This window comes from Gobius niger, assembly GCF_951799975.1.
Source record: "Gobius niger genome assembly, chromosome: 10".
Classification (NCBI taxonomy): Eukaryota; Metazoa; Chordata; class Actinopteri; order Gobiiformes; family Gobiidae; genus Gobius; species Gobius niger.
Window position 1 is genome coordinate 28,334,833 of NC_136861.1, and position 22,509 is coordinate 28,357,341.

Below are 22,509 nucleotides of genomic sequence, written 5' to 3' on the forward strand. Positions count from 1 at the left end.
CATCACTCACTCTTTAGAAGCCGTTCAGATTAAAGCTAAATGGTGGGCAGCAAAAAAGAAGTCTTTGGAAAATGATCTAATTTGAGAGAAGACCGAGATATGAACTGATTTGTTTTGTTGCTGGCAAAGTTTGTTTTTTGGCTAACTTCCTGTTGACCAGTGTAGGGTAAAGACTACTTCCTGTTAGAATTTTAACGTAAACAAAAAATAACATAAGATAACATAACATTTTGAAAACTTAAATAAACATCAAGCCGGGTGTGTTTCATACAAATTATGTCAGATAGTGGTGCTATTTTACCATTTGTTTGCGCCAAATTAACTTTTAGCTTTTAGCCTCAATGCTAACATCGCTACAGATGTAAAAACACAGACTCCGGTTAAGTAGGCTATTGTAAAATTTTAAATATTTGGGAAGTAATTTTCCAACTGCCACGTACTGTTCCAATATTTATTTATTTCAACAAGACACAACTAGCTCTACATAAGTATAAAACAGTTATTACTGTAGTAAGTATGGCTGCACGATATTGAAGTGACTTGCGATATGCGATACTGCTGTGCAATATCACGATAACAATATTATTGCGATATTTCACTAAACACGATTTTTTTTCAGCAAATTGTGTCAAAAGAAGACTTAAAAAACACCCAATCAGGACCAAAACAAGGGTAGAATTTAACAAAGCCAGTAAATGTTAAACTAAAACTGAACTTTTACACATGACTTCAATGCATGAGTTTGAGTTTGCAAAAAAAATGGGTCGATCTTAGTCAGATGAAGGCTATGGTGATGTTGTGATATATTGTGGCTTCTCGCGATACGGATATTGAATCAGCTAATATCGCAATACGATAATTTTCGCGATATATTGTGCAGCCCTAGTAGTAAGTTATGCTAAATGTCTTACACAAAACTGTAGCCTATCTAACTGTCTAGACCAGGGGTGGCCGACTACTCAGAGACAAAGAGTCGAACTTTTCAACCTTGATCCTGTGAAGAGCCACAAAGGCACCGACCATTCGCACGATCCAGGGGCAGTAGTTTATTGTGATGTTATATTTAATCACAATAAAGAACAACTTAATGCCTGTCATTTTGTGCTGTTCTGCTCCGACTGGGACAAAATTAGATTTTTGGATTTCTAATGCTAGACATGGGAACCAGGGTCTGTAGGCCTATGGTTGGATTTTTGGTCAAGATTCTTAAAGACTGTTACAGTTTATGGGAAATTTGCGCCAATTCTTTTGCAAAGAGTCGCATTGTATTAAACATATCCAGTCATGCAAAAACCATTCAAACTGCAATAATGATCTGATTGTGACTGATTGTTGAATGCAGTTCCAGGATGTATCTGTAATTACATGAAACCAAAATCCAATAGGTGTAAAGATAATAACTCTTTCCTTAAAATCAAAGGTTAAAACGTCAATGGAAAACTCCTGTACGACTGAGAGCTTACACAAACTCTTTCTTGTGTACGCATGCCGAGTTTACCTCTCGCCTCACACAATTTGCTGAATGTCTCTCCTACCTAGTGTTCATGTGTCACTATGTACTTAGTAACATATAATAAATCAAAAATTTTAATTCATAAATGTTGCCCGTACATCGTCCATTATCCGGATGCATTTATCCAGCCACGCCACAAAGTCTGTAAACAGAGCAATAATGTTGTCAGGCCACCTGAGACACAAAGATAAATCATAGAAACATTTAAATTAGTGCATACACAATCTCTCCCTGATTAACAGAGAGCCTATTTTTCCGAGAATGATAAATAGGTTGGGTCCAGTTATAAAAGCTTTATCTATTAGATCATGAAATTAAAAATGCATTAGAAAGAAGCTATAAAGAGCATTATTACCAGAACAAAACAAATTGTTGTCTCCCTGTATAATACATTTCTTTGAATTATGTCACATATGTACTCTTCTGTTGAATACAAAGTTATAGTCGATTAAACTACAACTGGATTATAACCAACCGTATGTCACAAATAATGATCATAATAAAGGCTTACACTTGTATTGCGCTTTTCAAACATGTATTACCAAGTTTCTCAAAGCGCTACACAGTAGTCATTATTCTTCCACTTCATAGTGGTGGGAAACTACTGTTGTAGCACACACGCTCTCATTTAGTCTGGCCTATTGTACATGTTTTTTCGTGGTAGGCTACACACACAGAAAGCTCCGGGAACAAACCCTAACAGCAGTATCTAAATATTAAGTAGGCAAGCCTAAATACTGTAGGCCTAAATCTTTTAAATCAACTAATTTCACCACACAGTAGATCAGATTGATATTTGATTTAACATTTTTGGAAGCTCAACTTGCAGTTTTTGATTTCATTTACTCAGGGTAAAGTTTTGCAATATTAAACCCAACATCTCAGAGCTCAATGACCAAGCAATAGCCCCCCTCGCCAAATCAACAGTTTAGGACACTGAGCACAAAACGTCATCCAGCTTCAGACGCAGAAACACGTAGATACAATAGGGCCCATTTAAACAGGAGCATCGCCATTCTCCACAAGTTACCTCACTAATTCATTTGTCATACCTTGTTTGATGTTATTTTTGTTGTCTGTGTACTCCTTTTGTGTTGAATGACATGAGACTCTATGGAAGCAGATTTCCCGTATGGGACAATAAAGAATCTATCGTACTGTATATTGAAATCACTTTGTATTAAGTCCCTGAGCATCCTGTTACTAAATGCATTGTGACAAAACTAAAGCCTTACTTTTAATATATGATGTCTTGAGAACATTGCTTGAACTTACACAATGTTCAGCACTGGCTCAAGATCGAGACATGGGTCCCCCAGGGGCCCAACTCTGTGGCTGCACACTGCTCCAAACAGTTTCTGAAGCATACCTTACCCTATAGATACAGACGGCGTCTCTGGAATTGCCCATATATGGTCATGTTTGAAAACAGTTAAGGGGGAAAACAATCTGGAGAAAAATCTAAACTTTCTCTAATTATTCAAAAACTACTTTAACAAACCCTGAATTATGAATATAGTTTTCTACTAAATAAAGATAAAAAAGACATTGAGAGGAGCTAACATGATGCTACATGTCAGCATCGTGCTAATGCTAACGCTAGCTATCTATTGAGTCAAGGTTCTTGAGTTGCTGACGAAGCCTGTACAAATGTCCTACACTCCAACTACAGAGAACAGAAGATGACTCAAGAACCTCATCTCAGTAAGGTACGGTATGCGTCAAAAGCTGGCTGGGCAAACTGTCATAAGATTGTCAACTCCTGTGCGACTTAAAGCCTACACAGGTACCTCACCTTAACTTATGATAGGTCATACTTCTTTATCCGTTTCTTTTGCTATACTGAGTCCGGAAACCCCAATCTGATCAGGTGAAACTTGTATAGGCCGAAATACACGCAATGACTGAACACCACTAATAACGTGTCCCTAAAACTAAATGAAAGTGGATGTATTCTTTAAAGTATCCATGCTGCGCTAAGCTCTAAGAGGAGACCCGTGGACCTGCTCTAAACCCTCAGAGGAGCGGGGCCAATAAATAATACATGATGCCTGTTAAAGTGACCATCAAATGCAGCGTGAGAGGCAGCTATAGAGAGGGTTGCATGCCAAATAGTCTCCCAGGACAGCAACTAAGACGAGTGTGCAAGCATTAGGACTTTTTTGTGTGTGTGTGTGTGTCTACGCTGGGAAATACGCACGTGCAAAAAAAGAAGTCTCGTCTCTTGCATACAGTACGGGCTAATTGTGCGCGGGTAAGCCAGAGAATGAGAGATAACGAGTATATTTAAGTCTACAGGGAGGGGGAGATGTGCGGGTGTAGCAGAATGGTGCGTGTGCAGCCTCGGCGTGGGTGTGTACAGGCAAAGTAAGTAACTCGTCTCGTGTGGAACGCTCTCCGGAGCCTGTGTTGTGTATGTAAGACAGGAAGGGGGAAAAAAACGGCGCTGGGAAGGAGCTACAGGAAGCGGGTTAGTACGGAAAATGTGTCATGTTCATTGTGAGGCCTGCTAATCGTATGCAAAGCCTACAAAGTGCAGGAGAGGCATGGAATGATATCTCACTGTATGGCCCTATGACTGTGTTAACCTCCCCACATGTTTACGGTAGAGGAGGGATACAAATAAAAATGTCCTGGCAAGCCTTCGGTGCAATCATTGTGTGGCCATGGTGAATACTTGGCCTGAGTGGTAGACATGGACAGTGGCTACTCCGCTACATGCCCGTTATGTCAATATAGGCATAGTCTATAAAGGTATACCGATTATCCGTCGCTCTTTTACAGATTTGGTTGCCAGATCTGCTCCGTACATGTGCTACACAATCACTCATGATACCATGTATGTCTGATATTGTCCAATAAAATGCCGATATCTCCAGAACCAGAAGTGACCGAGACTTTCAATTTTTTGCGTTGTTATAGCTCAGTCACAGCTCAATCAGACTTTAAAAAATGAGCCCCTCCCACAAGGGGGGCGGAGCATTATCGATCGTGGTAAAAATCAGTCACAAGTTTGTGCACCTACCTCATATATGTTGTTGACTTTTGCTGATCATTTCAGAACCGTAAGAGAGAGAGAATATTGTTTTTTTGTTTTGGAATCTGCTGATTTTTGTCTTTCAATTTTTCAACTCGCTCTGAAGTACCTGAACATGAATGTCCTGAATAAATCAGCCTCATACAGCGCCCCCTGCTGTCACAGTTCAACACTGACATGTTTAGAAACATCATACACAGGATTATAGACCAGATATTTTTCAAAAATATCAGCAGTGCATGTCTGCATCAGCCTAAGAAAAACCCACATCGGTCGACCTCGGTTAGATTTATTTCTATATATTTCAATGACTGAAACATTTACTATAATAATAAGTGCTTAACTATAAGCTATTTGAGAGATAATACATTTTTTCGACATCAAATAAAATGACTTCAATATCAGCTTATATATCAGCTATCGGCCACACCAGCCCACTTCATATCGGTATTGGACCCCAGAACTTTTTTTGTATAAAACTACACATTATCATTTTCAAAATGTGTCCACTGGTCAGCTGCCGTCTTGTTGCGTTTACACATAGAGCATGGTGGGAAATGTGTAGAATCACATTAGTGTCAACAAATTTAGCTTTATAATCATCTAGTTTTATGTTTATAGAGAATAAGGGCAATAATTTGTTTTCTTGTGAGTGTTATCGCAACCTTATAGCCAATGGCAGCATTCAACTTTACTACTGGCTCCTCGGAATGTGAAAAAAAAAAAAAGAAAACAATTTTGCCAATGCCAATAATACATTGGCCCCTTGTTCAATTCTATTAAAGAGTTTATAAATACAACTCTACAATGATTGTAGTTTGCAGTTTAATAAGTGACAATGAGCCCACAAAGCCTAAATGCTTAGAGCCAAAAGCAACTTAGTTTAAAGCTAAGAAGTGGCTTTAAATAATAAATAATTTCTCAAAAGTGACAAGACTTATTTCAATGATATCAGCTATCGGCCTTTCCAAGCCCCTTAATATCGGTAACAGACCAAAACAAATCCAGCTGCAATCCTTTTGTAACATCCTGTGCTTCAACTATTCACAAAGTAGCGCCAATTGACCGCTTGTAATGAAAATAACAACTTTATTATATTCAGGATAATACAGCACCATGGGGATTTATTTGTTTATTTGTGACAACACTTCTCTAATTATCCAAACGTGAGGCCTATTGGAAGCAGCAGGAGTCGCCGCTATGGTCCTCGTCCTTGAGCCAAACTGCCCAAAGGTGCAGTTTCTCACTAAAACTCACTAACCTGTGCTCTCCGGCTAACGCTGTGAAGGCACTGACTCACAGATGTGCGAATTATTAACTGCGATTTCTCCAGCAGCTCCTACTATCGCCCCCCTGCTGCAATTTGGGCTTGAGCTAAAGGTGGCGACACACTGACCCCTGCAGAGAGAAGTAAGTACTGCACCCTATTGTAACATCCTTCACTTTTCCAGAGAGTTTCAGATCTCTTCATTATTTGTACTTTATAATGTACTAGTCCGACACTAAAATCACACAAATGTTTATTCAACAAGTAGAAAATGACACTAAGATTTGCTGATAAAATGGACAGCACAATGTAATCAATGACGTAAAAATGAGCTAATGTTATTTTTTTTGCCTTTAAAGCTTTGGTACCTGACTTTTTGCGGTTGTAAATTAAATGTATATTTGCCATCACAGAGTTCGTTGTAAACACAGCAAAAAACAGATCTTGCTGCATTGTCTTCACACAAATGTTTAAAGAGCGATGGATAATAGAAGTGGAATCTAAAGCAGTACAATTTATTTTGGGGGTGGTCCTCCCTGCTTCACTTTGCCACTGCGCAAAGCTGTATGATGTACATATAATTCAGTTGCTTGAGTAATTTGGGTGTGCTGGAGGGATTGTGACAGCTAGAAATGAGTTTGGGCCAGCTTTAAGTTTGTTCCATTTTAGACGGGTTTTGACCTTGAATGGATGTGTTTAAATTAAAAAAACAAAATTAAAAAATCCTCTAAGATTTGTTTAAATTTGGACCATGCTGCTGTTCTAAATATTTTTTAAAGTATCAAAAATAACATTATCACAACAGCCACGACTGTGAACTCTTTTATTTCTCACACAACTTTTTCTTTATTTTATTGTGGGAATCACACCACAACATTATATTGAGGGCAATATAATGTGTTTTTGGAAGCATATAATACTTAGTACTCACTAGTATTTCAGTAAATGTACTGCTGCAACTCATTTACCTCTTATCCCCCGCCTTAACCAGGCGCATTTTCTCCAGGTCAGCTTTACCCAAATCTAAAAGCTTCTCGACTGGAGACTTACAGACTATAGGCCAGAGAAACGCCTCATTTGAAAGCAAAGAACTACAAACTTTTTTGTTGCATTGTTGCCACATTTTGGAAGCATTTTAGTCGTGTTTTCGTCTCTTTTTAGTTGCGTTTTTGTTGCTTTCCCCACACATTTATGTTGCTCTTTTGTTGCTGTTTTTTGCCTTTTTTTCATCTTCGTTGCTGTCGCTGTTTGACGTGTAATTTAAGAAGCTTTTAGATTTGGAAACTGGGGAAAATGTGCTCGGTTCAGGTGGGGGTTAAGAGGGAAAGTAAAAGAGTAAAAACATACAGCGGTGGAAAAACATGATCCAATCTAATATGGCTTTTGCATTGACTTATTCAAAATGATATTATATTATAATCAATATGACTTGTTTGATACATGGAACATTATTTATATCATTCTGGTTTAGTTTGTCAGTGCTGTATAAGCATGCACAGTCTGGACGGGCAGCGCGTGATTAAAAAAACTAACGAGCTTGTTTTGAAAATGTAAGGCGTAGAAAGTACAGATACTTGTGTTTTAAAAGTAAAAGAGTTAAAGTAAAAAGTCGCCAGGAAAATAAATACTCAAGTACAGATACTATCTATTATTACTGGAGGAGCGTAGGAGACGAGGAAAATCCTCCATTCATAGGCAAAAAGAAACTCCCACACAAAAAATGCTATTCTATTTACATGATGAAGTTCAGTTGTTGATGCCCTAAAAAAAGACAGTTTCTAGAATCTTTTTTTTTACTCATAAAAAGTGTCAGGAAAAGAGAAAAACTCACATTTCTGAATCATTCATATTCAGACCTTAAACAACAACAGCAGATTCCATCTATTGCTATCAATCATAGTTGTGCTGCTTTAGAAAACAATAGATACATAAAAAACAACCTTTTTCGTTTCTATATTTTGACATAATAATAATCAGAGGAGTGTTTCATTACAAACAGCTAAAGGTGTCATAGTTTGGCGATAATTCCTCTTGCTTATCATTTCCCACAGTAAGTGAGCAAATGAAAGGTGCTCGAGCGTGGGAACCAAAACGTGAGGCTCGAGAATGAGGGAGATAAGAGACATTAGCATTTCGTAATTATTTTTGAATGATTGGATTCTGGGCTTGTTCACTTTCACTCAAAAGGCAGATTTACAGTAAAAACAAGGCACTAATATGTCCTAACGAATCGTAATGGAAGAAATTGAGCTACGTTCTTTCATTTCTCATGAATGAGCAGGTCAGCAGTAGCTCAGAAAACTCGCAATGGCTTAGTATTTGCAATAGTGTGCGACAATATCAGCAAAATAAACAGTAAACTTGGGCACACAATAAAAATAAAATGTCTGTCATGTCTCAGGTTGTGAAGGCAGTCACTCAGTATAATCAAGTTTACAGCAAAGAGCTCTGGCGCCATCTAGTGAAACCAGGAAGTATAATCTGCAGTCTGAGAGGCAGAAAGATTGAGCAAAAAAAGCATTTGAAACAAGAGCCAAATTAAATAAGTAACACCAGATATAAAAATAACAGAACACTCACAAATGCTCCGTCAGCCACCCGCCTCACACAGATCCAGTTAACCCCTTAACCCCCACCGGAACCGAGCACATTCCCCCCAGTTTGGCTTTATGTAAATCTAAAAGCTTCTTGGAAAAAGCGGCAAAATAGCGGCAAAAGATGAGACGAAAGCGAGGATGAAAATGCGACAAAACACATGATGAAAAAGTGATGAAAAAGTGATGAAAAAGTGAAGAAAATGTGGCAAAATGCGTGATAAAAACCCAACGAAAAGTAATGGGGAAAAAATGTCAAAAATGTGACGGTCCACGCAAGTAAAAAGCTCTGTTTAGATGAGTTTTGTAGGTGTTAACTTTCAATATTTTATAATAATTATATGGATTTGAGCTGAATTGGACAAATTAAGAAATTAATAATGTTTAAAGCAGTGGTTCTCCTCTGGTGTCGCGTCATTGATAAAAACAAATACAGGATAATATCAATGAGTAAGTATTAAGTATAACAATGACCCCCTCCTGGAACCGCCACCTTAACGTGGTGGAGGGGTTTGAGCGCCCGAATGATCCTGGGGGCTCTGTTGTCGGGGGCTTTGTGCCCCTGGCAAACAGGTCCTAGGTGACGGGTCTGACAAAGAGCGGTTCAGAAGCCCCTTATGAGAGACCAACACCCACCACCTGCAGGAGGCGCCATAAGGGGCTGGTGCAATGTGATTTGGGCAGCTCCAACAGCTGCCCCCACGACCCAGCAACGGAAAAGTGGAAGAAAATGGATGGATGGATATAACAATGACAGATAATCAAAGCTTAGACAGACTCAGAAGCCTGACCCACCAAGTGAGAACCACTAAATATAGTAGAGAGCTTGATAAGGGATAATAATTACCAAACAAGCTATCTGAAACAAACACTTGGAGTAACATTAAAGTCTGATAGGGGAGTAGACAGTAGTTTAGAATACGGGCCAAAATGTATAGAGCAAGATTTTTTTCATATTTATTGTTAATTTGTTGTCGTAGAACCAATTTTGTATTAGAATCAAGTCGCCCCTGACTGAGAGAGCTCAGAGTGGGAGGTGTAGAGAATAGTGTCAATGGCAAATACATTTATTAAACAATTAGAGATGACTTGTGGGAGGTCATTAATAAAATGATGCACTAAAACAGTGTTCCTGACCAGAGCAATGTAACAGATCTGTGAGCTGAATAAACGGTGCTTCACGCCTGTTTGATAACCATTCACCAAAACATCCAGAGCACAAGCAAAAACCTTGAATAAATGAAATCTTCATCTTGCTGTGCTCGTATTCAAGTGCTTGACCGTAACATTCAGGTGAAACTTACTTGCTTCAAAATGTACTAGTTGTATCAATTTTGTTGATTTTTATTGAATAACCCCTTTATTCAATGTATTGCGTATATATAATGTCAGATACATGTTGCTAGTTCTGTGGGTGTGATAATTGAGTAACTATAGTTCCCCTTGGGCTGCTAGGAAAGCATTTCAACACAAAAATGAATAATGAATCAAGTTTCCTCTAATCACTTTGCTAAATTTAGTGAAATATTTGATCGTGTTCAGTGTATTCAATGTGGTGCACAAACATAACATTTTAAAAGCTTATTAATATTGGAAAGCTATGCATAAAAAACCTTCCTTTTCAGAGGAGCATATCCTAACAGCTAATGCTCATCTTTTAAAGTGTTTTATAAATAAAACTACAGCTTAAACATGTCGGTGTCACATTTGTGAGTCCAACAGCAGGGGGAGCCAAACAACAACACACTGGACCATTACTGGCTAGTTTACACCATGTATTTCTCTTTCTCAGAAGGCGCACACTTACTGGTGACAGTGAGCACATTGGTCTTGATCTCCGCAGTGATTTGGAGGCGTCCTCTCCTCTCCGTATGGTCCGTCCCACACAGGCTGGGTACATTGGCCACACAGCGCTTGTGGATGTTCATCATACAGTCTAAACACCAAAGGGAGGGTGGCATTAGTTATAGTCTGTATATACAGGGGCTGTGTGCAGAACAAGAACAGGCCGGGTACATACGGTCGCATCGCATGCCCTGGTGGATGAGGCCGTACAGCAGCGAGCCGCAGTGGTCACAGAAGGTGGGACTGGAGTAGGTGTGGATCTTGAACTTGTGCTTGGCCCGTGGGTCCTGAGAGGAAGAAAACCAGTGCGTGACATAACCACTTAGTACAAAGCATTTTATGTAACACTATTATCATACGATCAAGTGTTATGAAATCAAAATGAAACAGTCTGATCCCAATAGAAACTTTATAGAACTGTTGAACCACAAACTAAGCAACAACAGTGTCTATTAGGACGTCGAAATTCATAAACGTAAAAATCCTTTTCAAGCAAAATACCTTGTGTTCATAAAAAAAAAAACTTCTAAGTCTCTGTTAGTTAAGAGACCTTCAAACATATAGTGGTTCCTAGGGCGATATGGCCTAAAATCTATATCATGATATGAAAAAAAAATATCACAATACGATATATTTGACAATTCAAACTTCAAAATCCAAGCCTTATGCCTATTGGGAAGAATAATTCAGTGAAGCTGTTTACATCCTTTATTTCATTTTACTTTTCAAGCACCTGTCCCCATGTTCTATAGTCAGAGTTCATGCTGCTCTGATGGAGCTGAGCGTAACATAAATTATATTGTCCACAACGAAATAAAAAAATGTCCAAAACATCCGCAACGATATAAAAAAATGATAACGTGATAATGATGTGCGATACGATATGGCCCACCCCTAGTGATTCCCAACCTTTTTTGTTTTAAGTTTACCTTAAAATGTAAGTTATGTGTCCAAAGTTTATAAACCAAATGCCATTTGACATTTATTGAAGTGTGAAGATTGAAAAACTGCATTAACAGAAAATGTAACACAGTGCTGAGTAACTGTTACTGGAAAACAACGTGCGTTATAAAAAATTTCTCCAAACGCAAGTATTGAAAGTATTGCGATACCTGATAAAGTATCGATAATTGGTATTGCAGCAATAAGTATTGCAATCCGAATCCAATCTTTTGTCCCAGCCCTAGTATTTGTGTTCAAATACTGAATTCTGTGCTCATAAATGTTGCTAAAAACATTCTCAAACCTTTTACTGAAAAAAGTAAAGAAAAGGAAAAATCTCTCGCACACTGTATACTTGCAACACCAGTGTTCTTTTATTAATGCAACGTTTCGGCCAGTGGCCTTCGTCAGGCAAAACTGAAAAAAGTAAAACCATCATTAAAACTAACTTCTTTGAAAGTATTTCTACGCAGTTTCACTTTCATTTTTTCTTATCTAAGAGCATTCCAAGTATGGCCCGAGTAAGTACTCAAGCACCCTGCACCCCTGGTTTCATGCATGTGATTCAATGCATGTGATTCCTGTGCTAGTTTACCTTTCACAGCTACAATATTCATTGTTGAAAACAAATCGCCTTGGTTTGTACCGGGATGAAAGAGGGACGCAGTAGCCCGGGTTAATGGTGGTGGTCAGAGGGTTCAATAGCACAGTTTGGCAGTCTCGCTTGCGTTTTCCCCAGGGCAGCTGTGGCTACATAATATGTAGTCCCTGGACCAACAGCAATTAAAGAAAGTGACTTGGTTGTTTAAGCTCAAATACATGATTTTATTTCCGACCAACTTTTCCTCCATCTCTATATATATATTTTTGCCCAATGTTTTCCTTGTTTTCCCAATTTTTTTCCCTAATTTTTGCTTATTTTTATTTACTAATATTTTCTCTATCCCCCCCACCATTTCCCCCCCAATTAATTCCCTACATAATACATAATATGTAGCCACAGCTACCCTGGGGCAGTGTTTGGAGTGAATGAATATTGTAATTGCAAAACCAGGTTCATGGAGTATGAGGAGCTGATGAGTGGAAAGGTGTGTGGAAATTAATAAACTCGAGAATACAGGATAACTCATTACATCTAACACTGAAGCTTAATTGTACACAATACGGCCTCATTATGATCCCATTGCAAATATAAATACTAACTGCTGCATGTTGCCTAATTGTAATTTCATTTCTCACAATTGAGCGGCAGGATAATGGCATAAACAATGACACAGTCTTACAGCCTTTTCCTGACAGCTGCACATCCAAAAGCACAAGGGGAAGTGAGGACAGAGGTTCACAAGTTCACCGTGCGCTGTGGTGACACGGCGTGCTAATTGCTCAGAACTGGAGCAGAAAGGCGGGCTATTTGCGTCTGGGTCGTGGGTGCATGTGAGTGACACCTGCACCCGTGGCTGAGTGCACACCGGCCCACACGGCACAGCGCTCAGAAGGGACAGTAATTATGTCACCGACGCCTGTATGTGACTGCGAGATCGCTGCAGTATGACACACACGGGCCCCCAGAGGCGAAGACGATCGAGGGAAACATAGTAACACGTTATGAAAGTAGTCATCTTTGACATATCGAAGGCCCACGTCAGCCATGTATTGTTGAAATAAATAAATAAATATCTAAACAGTACGTGGCAGAAAACATGCAGCTGTCGGATAATTACTTTACAAATGATATAAATACTTCACTGGAGAAGACTTTTGTAAGACCCCCCCACCCCCTAAAAATGAATGGAGAAGCCATGTGTAAAAGTGTGGCAAGGTATGACCTGAGAGCTTCATGGCATTTACATATTCAATGTGGTTCTTTATCATTACCATATTATATGATGATGTTTAGTGGCTGTTGGATGTGTTTCCAAGCCCACAAAAAGCTGAAAATTAACGGAACATGATTTAGCATTTTGCTCCGCGGCCGTGTTTATAGGGCTTGGTACTGTTGGGATGGTATTGGGAAAAAGGTTTTGGTACTACTGGTATCAAAAAAATGAAAGCATTGAAAGCAGGAACCGAAAAATCCCAGTTTTGATGCTGTTGGTCCAGGGACAGCGTTAAAGGAAGTGAATTGGTTGTTTTAAGCTCAAATAAATGATTTTATTTCCCACCATTTTTTCCCCCATCTCTCTATTTTTTTTTTTGCCCAATGTTTTCCTTGTTTTCCCAATTTTTGCCCAAATTTTTGCTTTTTTTTATTTACTAATATTTTCTCTATTTCCCCCCCATTTTCTCCACACATTCTTTGACACTGGAGATGAAGCAGATATTCTAGCATACTTTCAACTGTCCTGATTCGCGTCGGAGAATCCCAATTTCTAACCCTATCTCCCGCGGTGCTCCCGGTCAGTCATTTCTCACGCTAATCTCCCGAATTTACGGTGAAGGAAACAAGTAAGATTGTGTTTTTTTTTGCATGATCTGGCAACCCTATTCTTGAGAAGAATCACTTCACCTTTGGTTGTGCCTTTTGAACGGTCTGACAGGACAGCCCTACAGTGCACACACACACAGCCCTACAGTCCACACACAGCCCTACAGTCCACACACATCCCTACAGCGCACACACAGCCCTACACACAGCCCTACAGTGCACACACAGTGCACACACAGTGTACACACACAGCCCTACAGCACACACATAGCCCTACAGTGCACACATAGCCCTACAGTGCACACACACAGCCCTACACACAGCCCTACAGCACACACATAGCCCTACAGTGCACACATAGCCCTACAGTGCACACACATAGCCCTACAGTGCACACACACAGCCCTACAGCGCACACACAGCCCTACAGCACACACACACTCGTGGGAAGAGACAGGTATCACGCATTCATCGCTCTGTTTGTTTTTGTACTTCATTAGCACGAGGGAACGAGAGAGTCAGTCAGTCAGCCCCTGCCCTCAGCGTTACCATGGAGACATTACTCACACCACATTTTACTAAATGATAATAAAAAAAAGTTTATAGGCCTGTGTAGACCTTACAACCATTAGATGATAGCGTGTACATTCTTATTTTGGTGTCTCTGGCCAAAAAAACATGTTTGCAACTTGACTGCCACCGGACCGGAGCAAGCAATACACACTAATGGAATCACGGAGAAGAAGCTAACATGCTAACGGGCAAAGCTAACTGCGGGCTAATGTCACTTTAAACAGTATTTACAGCCAAGTTTGAGTGAAAAAAAATATTTCCATTGTATAACTGGATGTACAATATCCCTCTCTCCCTTTGTCTTTCCTGTCAGCGTAGCATTTACTCTCCAAGACAATTAATAAGTTAAAAAAACATAAGTTGCTACGACACCTGCAGTTGCACTTATGGCCTCTAGGGGCAAGAGTTAGACTTAGTACTGCTTTAAAATAGTGTATGTGTTAAGAAAATACTTGTAGGATAGTAAAAAAAAAAGTGAAAGTAAAAACAATGATAGCAACATAGCAAACACGCTAATCTGCACAGTGGAGAGCATGTGACCACAGACAGGAGCAGAGCAAGTTTGGTGAAGCTGTCAAGGCCAGTGATTCTCGGCTGATACATCCAATTTAGTGGCGTTGTTATAACTCAGACTTCCCACTTCCAAAATCCTCCCCCCTGAAGGTGTTCTCTGCAAAGTTGTGCGTTCAAAAACAATGTTCTATCTCAAGGACAAGGCTTCCTCCTGCTTCGGAGCTTTCTCCTGCACAAGAGAACACCGCGCTCCTCGGGCTTCACCCAGTACAACAACAACACCGCGCTGATTAAAAACACATGCGCACCGAGATTTCAAAGAACATCAAATATAATGGGACAGTTAAAAAGGAGGCAGAGAAGCAGTGCTCCTCCTGTCTCCTCCTGGAATATCTCCGCCGCTTGATTAGACGAATCTGAACAAAAACACAAGCAGCCGGGCCAGTATGCTGCCTCTTTGAACGGACAACAAATGCATTTTGTGTTGAAATGAGATTCAGCATTCCAGCATGAAGGGCAGTGTGAAACAAAAAATGTAAAAAGAATATAAATAACTGTGTAAATATTAAGCGTTATAACCCAATAAGGAAGGGTGTGTATCTCTAACAATTGAGCATTTTTCATTTCAGTTCTCTTTTTTTGTTTCAGTCATGTTATTTACTTTTTTCACGTTGTTTCATGAATAGCTTTATATTGTATATGTTTACATGATTGAAAAGGAGCGCAAAGAAGACAAAGCTTGTAATACATGCCCCTTATTTAATTACATGGGTCTCTGTCACAATATAAATGAACAAACTTTATGTTTACTGGATGTTTTTGTGAAATATGCCTTTCAATCACTTTTTTTTTCACTCACAAAACTGGATTCATGGAAAGAGCCAGGTATAACATATTAATTTACTTTGACATATTTGATACAGAATAAATCTAATTTTGGATATCTCATATAGTTTTTTGAAAAAGTAGCTACTGGGGAAAAAGATTATAATAAAATGTTGTTATGTGGCTCAATACATCAGGCGGGGAATTAGATATCGAACTTACAAGAATGAAAAGTTTAGCTGCTACTTGAAAATTAGGTGTTGTATGTTGTTCCTATAGTGTAAGGCGAGGGAAGGAAAGTGTATTTGTAGAGCATTATTCACACACAAGGCAATTCAAAGTGCTTCACAGTTGCATACAATTACATGCAACCAGATCAAATCAATAAAACATCAACATAAAAATTCATTAAAGGAACTATACAGAGTTTAAAAATGTTAAAATTATGTATTTTCCTCCCCCTACATGTTCCAGCCATGTCCTAATGTGTAGAATGAGCCCAGACCTGTTCACCACAACTGCCTCTAAAACCCTGCACTGTCACTCAAAAAGGTGTTAATTCGGGTCCGAAGTGCCGTCATGCACAAGCTTGATATAGAAGGTGCAGTTACATGTATGACCTGAGGTGGCAGTAGTGAGTATTAACATCACCCCTGTCCTACAACAACTCCACTGGCTCCCCATAAAACAAAGAATCAACTTCCAAATACTCCTCATCACATTCAAAGCACTTCATAACCTGGCCCCTCCGTACATATCTGACCTCCTCCACATCGCAACTCCTGCCCGCACTCTCCGCTCCTCCTCCACTCTCAAACTCTCCGTCCCACCGGGCAAACTCATCACCATGGGGCACAGAGCATTCAGCCGCTCTGCTCCCCAGCTCTGGAACTCTCTCCCCTCCGACCTTCCGTACCATAGACTCTCTGCCACTCTTCAAATCCAAACTCAAAACTCACCTGTTCAGACAGTCCTACACCACCTAGCTACGCGCTCAACTTATCAATCGTGTGTACTGTTTTTATTCTGTTGTTCTTGTTTTTAATGTTTTTAATGAGTCCATTGTACAGTGTCCTTGGGTGTTCTGAAAGGCGCTTTTAAATAAAATGTATTATTATTATTATTATTAAATGACCAACTAGCATTTTTTGCCCCTTTAGGTAATGATCATTATTTTATTTCAGTGAAGCAGCCAATTTAAGGAAGAAATGTGACTTCATTAGAATTTTGGCACGGCAACAGTTTAAAATTGTTTGCCTCTATCTATGTCACTTCCTGCCAGTGTCCAATAAGGAAGTGAAACTATAAACATTACAGAAATGGTCAAACTAAAGAAAGGAGTCTAATTTTTTTTTGTAAAATCTTAAATATAATTTTGTTGACCATGTTTTGCAAAAATTGTGTCTGCTGTGTCATGTGCACTTTAAGAGTAACTAAAGCCATCTGCTGCTGCTTTTGAAAGTTCACACTTCACTGTGGTTGGTTTTATCACAGAGCACGGCAGAAGGCTCACCAGTAGTAGGAGGAGGACTGAGTGGGGAAAGTGTCTGCGTTTGAGCATAGAGGTTCCTTAAAACAGAAATAACCACGAAATCTACTGTGCAACAAAGCATTGTGATTATTCAGTGAAATAACAAGAGACCATTGTGCCGATGTGTTGACTAATGTTTCAGTCTTCAGTGGAGCCATGACTAACGGGGCCCCTCTCGCTAAAGGCAGATGGCATTGGTGGATCTCCTCTCGGTCAGATGGGAGAGCTAGCTTGTTGTAGCATATGCAAGTGATTGTTGTGTAAACTGAAGTTTTACCAGTGCCAGGAGGAAGAAGTCCGACTGTGCAGACACTCACAGTTTGGTGCCATCCCTCGTCATAATAGTTGCCACACTGTTAAACATGATCAGTGAGTATGACAGTCAAAATGTTTAACTTAAAAATATACATATATATAAATAAAGATCAGGCTGACTTTAAAGTATTTATATATAAACGTATGTTTAATATGCCCTAGATATTTCTTCTGGGAAATGCGTCCACTGCATTAAATATTCTTTATCATTGGTCGCCTTTGTTGTTTTTTTGTAGTACGACTCAAAAATGTAGTAATACAAAACACCAGCAGAGAGCGCAAACCTGCCCTTTCTGTTGCGCTGAAAAGGTAAAGAGTTGAAAATGAAACTTGCAGGCAGTTTGGTGAAAATGTGTGTGCTCTAAAACTAAAAGGAGATTCAAGTATTACTCCGTGTGACGTACAGTATGTCAAAGTGTGGGCTGGGGTTTTGAGCGTGGAGGCAGGATCATTGAAATGAATGAAACAATAGACCGCTCCGGGCAAGTTTTTGATGAGGATATAACATTATCTCATGGTCAAAGGCTCAGAAAATGTGATCTTAGAGATTAAAAGCTTTGTCCTCCACAAAACAAATGGTAAATACGACATCTAGACTGGCTTATTTTAGCAATGTGCTGTTCCTCTTTTGAAGCGTTGACACTAAACAAGACGTATTTGCAACAGGCCAGAGCTAAAACATAATTTATTTTGCAAGAAAAAATAATGACAGAGCCACAGGCAATAGTTTCTGACAGTGAATGTGTCAAAGAAAGAAACATGAATCCCGTTTCACTGGGTCCGGCTCAAAGACTGGCAAGCTAATTTGAATCGATATCAAAGTCTATCGAAGTTGATGTGGAAATACACGGTAGTTGTGTTAAATCAATAGGGTGTCGTGCTATCCAGCTACTGTACATATACAGGGAGGTCCATGCTGTATGTCCACATATTGACTGTCACATTCAGGACACGAACGTGGAGCAGATAGTTCACACTTCTAAATAAAGAGAACTGTCTCATTTCAAAGGCTCTGGCCGGTGTGAAACGGACGGTTTGAGAGGGGCCAAAGAGCACCGTCAAACGTCAGTCAACCTTCAAACGGGCACGATGTCTGTATGGGTGCAGCGAGCAACTACTGTAATGACTATTGATTGTGTAGAAATGTGTTGTTTTCCAATGGCAAATTCAAAATCTGCATAAAGAATTAAGCTTGAACTCAAAAAGCAGTTGTTGCGTTGATCAGTGATAGATCAACAAGGAATTATTTTCATGGATCACGGCTTGTGATGTGACAACCCTGAACAAGGTGTGATGCTGTGGCCCCGAAAGACATTTCTAATGGACATGGACTTCTCGGTCTTTCTGTAGCGAAAAGGGATTCAACCTCTGGGGATTTTTTTAGTTTGTTTTATTTTTGGTCCATTGCCCAATACCTTGTTTTATGTAAGGTCTGGTGCGAAATGATACCTGTGAATTTTGCTTCAATATAAAAGTATGTACAATGTCAAGGATCTGTTTGATATTAGCACTATCACCAACTTAAGATAATCCATATTTGACTTGGCTTCTGTGTTGATTTTTGAGATCTCTGGTTGTAGTTGGAAGTGTCTATGGAGAAAACACCACCTATTAAATACAGGGTAGTTTACATTGCATAGATGTTCTCTTATGCATTCCACATCACAAGCTCGTAATGTATTTCAGACTAGCTGTGTTTTTTTATTTAAATTTCTATTTATTATGTCCATTTCAAGCAAGACATGACTCCTCACGTGACTGACCACCTGTGCATGATTAGTTTTTCACTGTCTGCCCTGATGAAGACCTTATTGGTCGAAACGCGTTGGTGTCCCTCGTCAATAAAGGATTTTTACTTGAAAGTTGGTTGTGACCTCCTTTTTTCTTCTTCAAGACATTTCTAATTCCTTAAAGTTTAACCATTGAGTCACAGTCGAAATTATGCAAAATCAACTTTAATGCTTTTTACCATACAATTCCATCATCAACAACATACTCAGGGGGTCATTTCACCAAGTTTTTGTTCATGTGCAAAACGAGTAGCACGTGCAAAAAGAGTCATTTACGCTGTTTTTTGAGTCCAAATTCTGTCTATGTGCCCAGATATACAGTATAATGGTTTGCATATTCCAAGACAATGAATAATGCCAGGGTTCATCTGGCTCACATAGTGAAAGAGAGGTTCAGGGAGCATGAGACATCATTTTCACAAACGATCGACCGCCACAGAGTCCAGAACTTAACCCCATTGAGAATCTTCAGGATGTGCTGGAGAAGGCTTTGCTCAGTGGTCACACTCTCCCATCATCAATAGAAGACCTTGGTGAAACATGAACGTGACACTGGGTCTTATAACAACACAGAAACTTATTGAAACAATGGCACAGCAAATACTGCTATAACAAAGCTAACGGCCGTATAGTGTGTGTGTGTGATCTTTTTTGTGCGATAACTTTCTTTTGGTCAGGCAGTAGGGCTGTGCAATTAATCGAAATTCGATTACAATTTTGATTATTCCACTAAACGATTACAAAATTATCATAATCAAATAAAACCTTTTTTTTTTCCCACATTTTTTTTCCAAATTTTTATTTTTTATTTTTTTCAAAGCAGACTTGCATATTTCATGGCGCTGGGATTATTTCCCCTTCGCATTTCACGTGCCATGGCTCATGCTTTTGCCTGACTTAAAAACAAACAGCGCTGCTCAGTTTGCTTGCGCAGGTGTGAGGGCTGGCCAGCAGGGGGCAGGTGTGAGACAGAGACCTCTCCTTAATCGAGGCAAACTTGAATTCATTTGTACTTTCATGACTGTTCAGAAAACAGAAAATATTCAGCCTAGTTTTTTTATAAATAAATATATAAATAAAATAAAGACCTTTTTTTTATAGGGAACAAATAATCGTTTGAATAATCGTGATTTCAATTGTGACAAAAAATAATCGTGATTATTATTTTTTCAATAACGAGCAGCCCTATCAGGCAGTGAACAATACTCCTGAAATGTACCTCCACAACCAGGTCTCGCTTTGTAGCTCAGCTTCACCTCCCCTTCACAGAGAAGCAGGAGGCAAAAAGACCAACAGCAAACAACCCACTGCATCACCAACTGATATTAGCGCCGATGTCTGACAGTGGAAGTTACATCCACAGAGAGGTATTGGATTTCGATTTGATGGGGAGCTAATGGCAGGAGGGTCATACTGATGTAATTTGCAGCTCATGCCAAACCAGAAACCTAGTCTGAGCCACTTTGCAGCTCTGAATAAGACATTTTAAATGAATTTGCATTTTCTATACTCAAGTCCATTTTCACTGTGAAGTCAGTGTTTTTATATGTAATTTCTAAGTTGTTGACTTCACAAGATGTCGAAATCCACATGGGCACCGTCCCTCAGCTCTGACATAAGAAATGACGGACTACTTGATACGGCGCAGATAATGGACACTCGATGGTGATTTAAGTGGCTCTTGTCATTTCTCCCACACTAAATTTCACCCAAAAGCTTCTTCCCAGTCTCCATAATCCGATAACAGGCCCATTCTCCCCGAGACAGAAGAAATATTGAGGCTTTTGTTTTGCGTGATCAATAAAAAACACATTATTGTAGTCTGTTTATGCCTTCCAGGATGGTAATGCTCCCGCCCGGGACTTTAAGTGTTCCACAGAAAGACTATTTAAAGTATTCGCCGATAATGGCCTAAGAGACGGCTGCCATTGTTCGTGGGAATACACAAGTTATGTCATCACAAGCAGCAGCGGAAGGCGGGGTGAATGAGAAGTGGCTACAGTAATTGTTCGGCGTATTTCGTAAAAGATTTGCAATTTTGTTGTCTTGAAGAAATAGATGTGTGTCTGTTTTCTGTCTCTTGATGTATTCAATGACAAAGCAGCAACCTCTGACAAAGTTAACTTTCACTACAGGCGACATTTCTCTCATTGAGCTAATGATTGAGAAGCTACTCAATGCTACGTCGCTAACTTAAAGGGATATTTCACGATTTTTGACATAGAGCCTCATGTTCTAGTTATCCAGAGAGTTGTTGATTTCTGGATATATATATTTTTTAATTCATGCAGTCCTTATATTTGAAGAGTCTGGTGGCGCTAGGCTAGTGCTAGGCTAGCGCATGTCTATGATAACTAGTAGCCTGCATTAAAAACAGTCTGACCCAAGCACAGTGCACCTGAGACAAATAACTCATAACACCAGACTACCCATATAAATGTTTGTGTTGACTGAATAATTTTTGAAGAATAACCATTTTGCATTGGAAAGAACTTATATTTGAGCAGCATCAGCTTCCCTGTTGTAAGCTACGCAGCGGCAGAGTGATCTGCTAGGTTACCGGATCTACAGTAGTTTGTTTACCTGCGGCCGACATTACTACACATGGAATTCACAAAGGAGCTTTCTACAAATCAGATATGGCAACGTTTGGAGGACGACCCCATGATTTTGAAGAGGTTTTTAATGCAGGCTACTAGTTACCATAGGCATGCGCTAGCCTAGCACTAGCCTAGCACCACTAAACTCTTCAAATATAAGGACTGCATGAATTTAAAAATAAAAAAATCTCAACACTCTGGATAACTAGGAAATGAGGCCCGATGTCAAAAATCCTGAAATATCCCTTTAAAGCACAATTGGGAAAATTCAGTATGCAAAATAAATTGAGTGAGTTAATTTCACCAGCTTACAGAGATTCAATTTGGATCTGTGTGATTGAGATTTTAAAAAAAGTAGCGTTTTTTACCAAGAGCAAGAGCTTAATTTTATCTCTCTCCCTTCTTATGTTTTAAGCTCTTAAAGTCATTACCAACTTGACTCCATGTGTCTCAAATGATGAAAAATTAGGGTAACTCAAAAAGCCCCAAAAGTCATCCATGACAAGATAAAAACATGTGACTCCAACTCCTGGAAAAAGCGTCCCAGATGATTCTCCAATGTGATGAGTTGCAGTTGTATGAACACATGCACTGAGTGAAGTGTCCCAAACACTATGATAGTCAGCACTATAGTCGGAACGAGGATTCGAATCTCTGACCTTTGGGTGCGACGTGGACAAACGCTGTCACCGAGTGAGCCACTGTTATATATAACACATGTCGCTCAAACAAAAACAAA

At 39.4% G+C, this 22,509-nt stretch overlaps 1 protein-coding gene across 2 annotated transcripts in view; it reads right to left on the reverse strand.

Annotated features, from left to right (window-relative positions):
* prkcbb (protein kinase C, beta b) overlaps window positions 1-22,509 on the reverse strand; it is a 117,054-nt gene that overhangs the window by 59,373 nt on the left and 35,172 nt on the right. For both annotated transcript variants that reach the window (XM_079564013.1, XM_079564012.1), the window contains exons 4-5: window positions 10,432-10,543; window positions 10,219-10,347 (exon numbers count right to left, since the gene is read on the reverse strand). In XM_079564013.1, coding sequence (XP_079420139.1) covers window positions 10,219-10,347; window positions 10,432-10,543 — 241 coding nt within the window. The remainder of the gene's footprint in view (window positions 1-10,218; window positions 10,348-10,431; window positions 10,544-22,509) is intronic.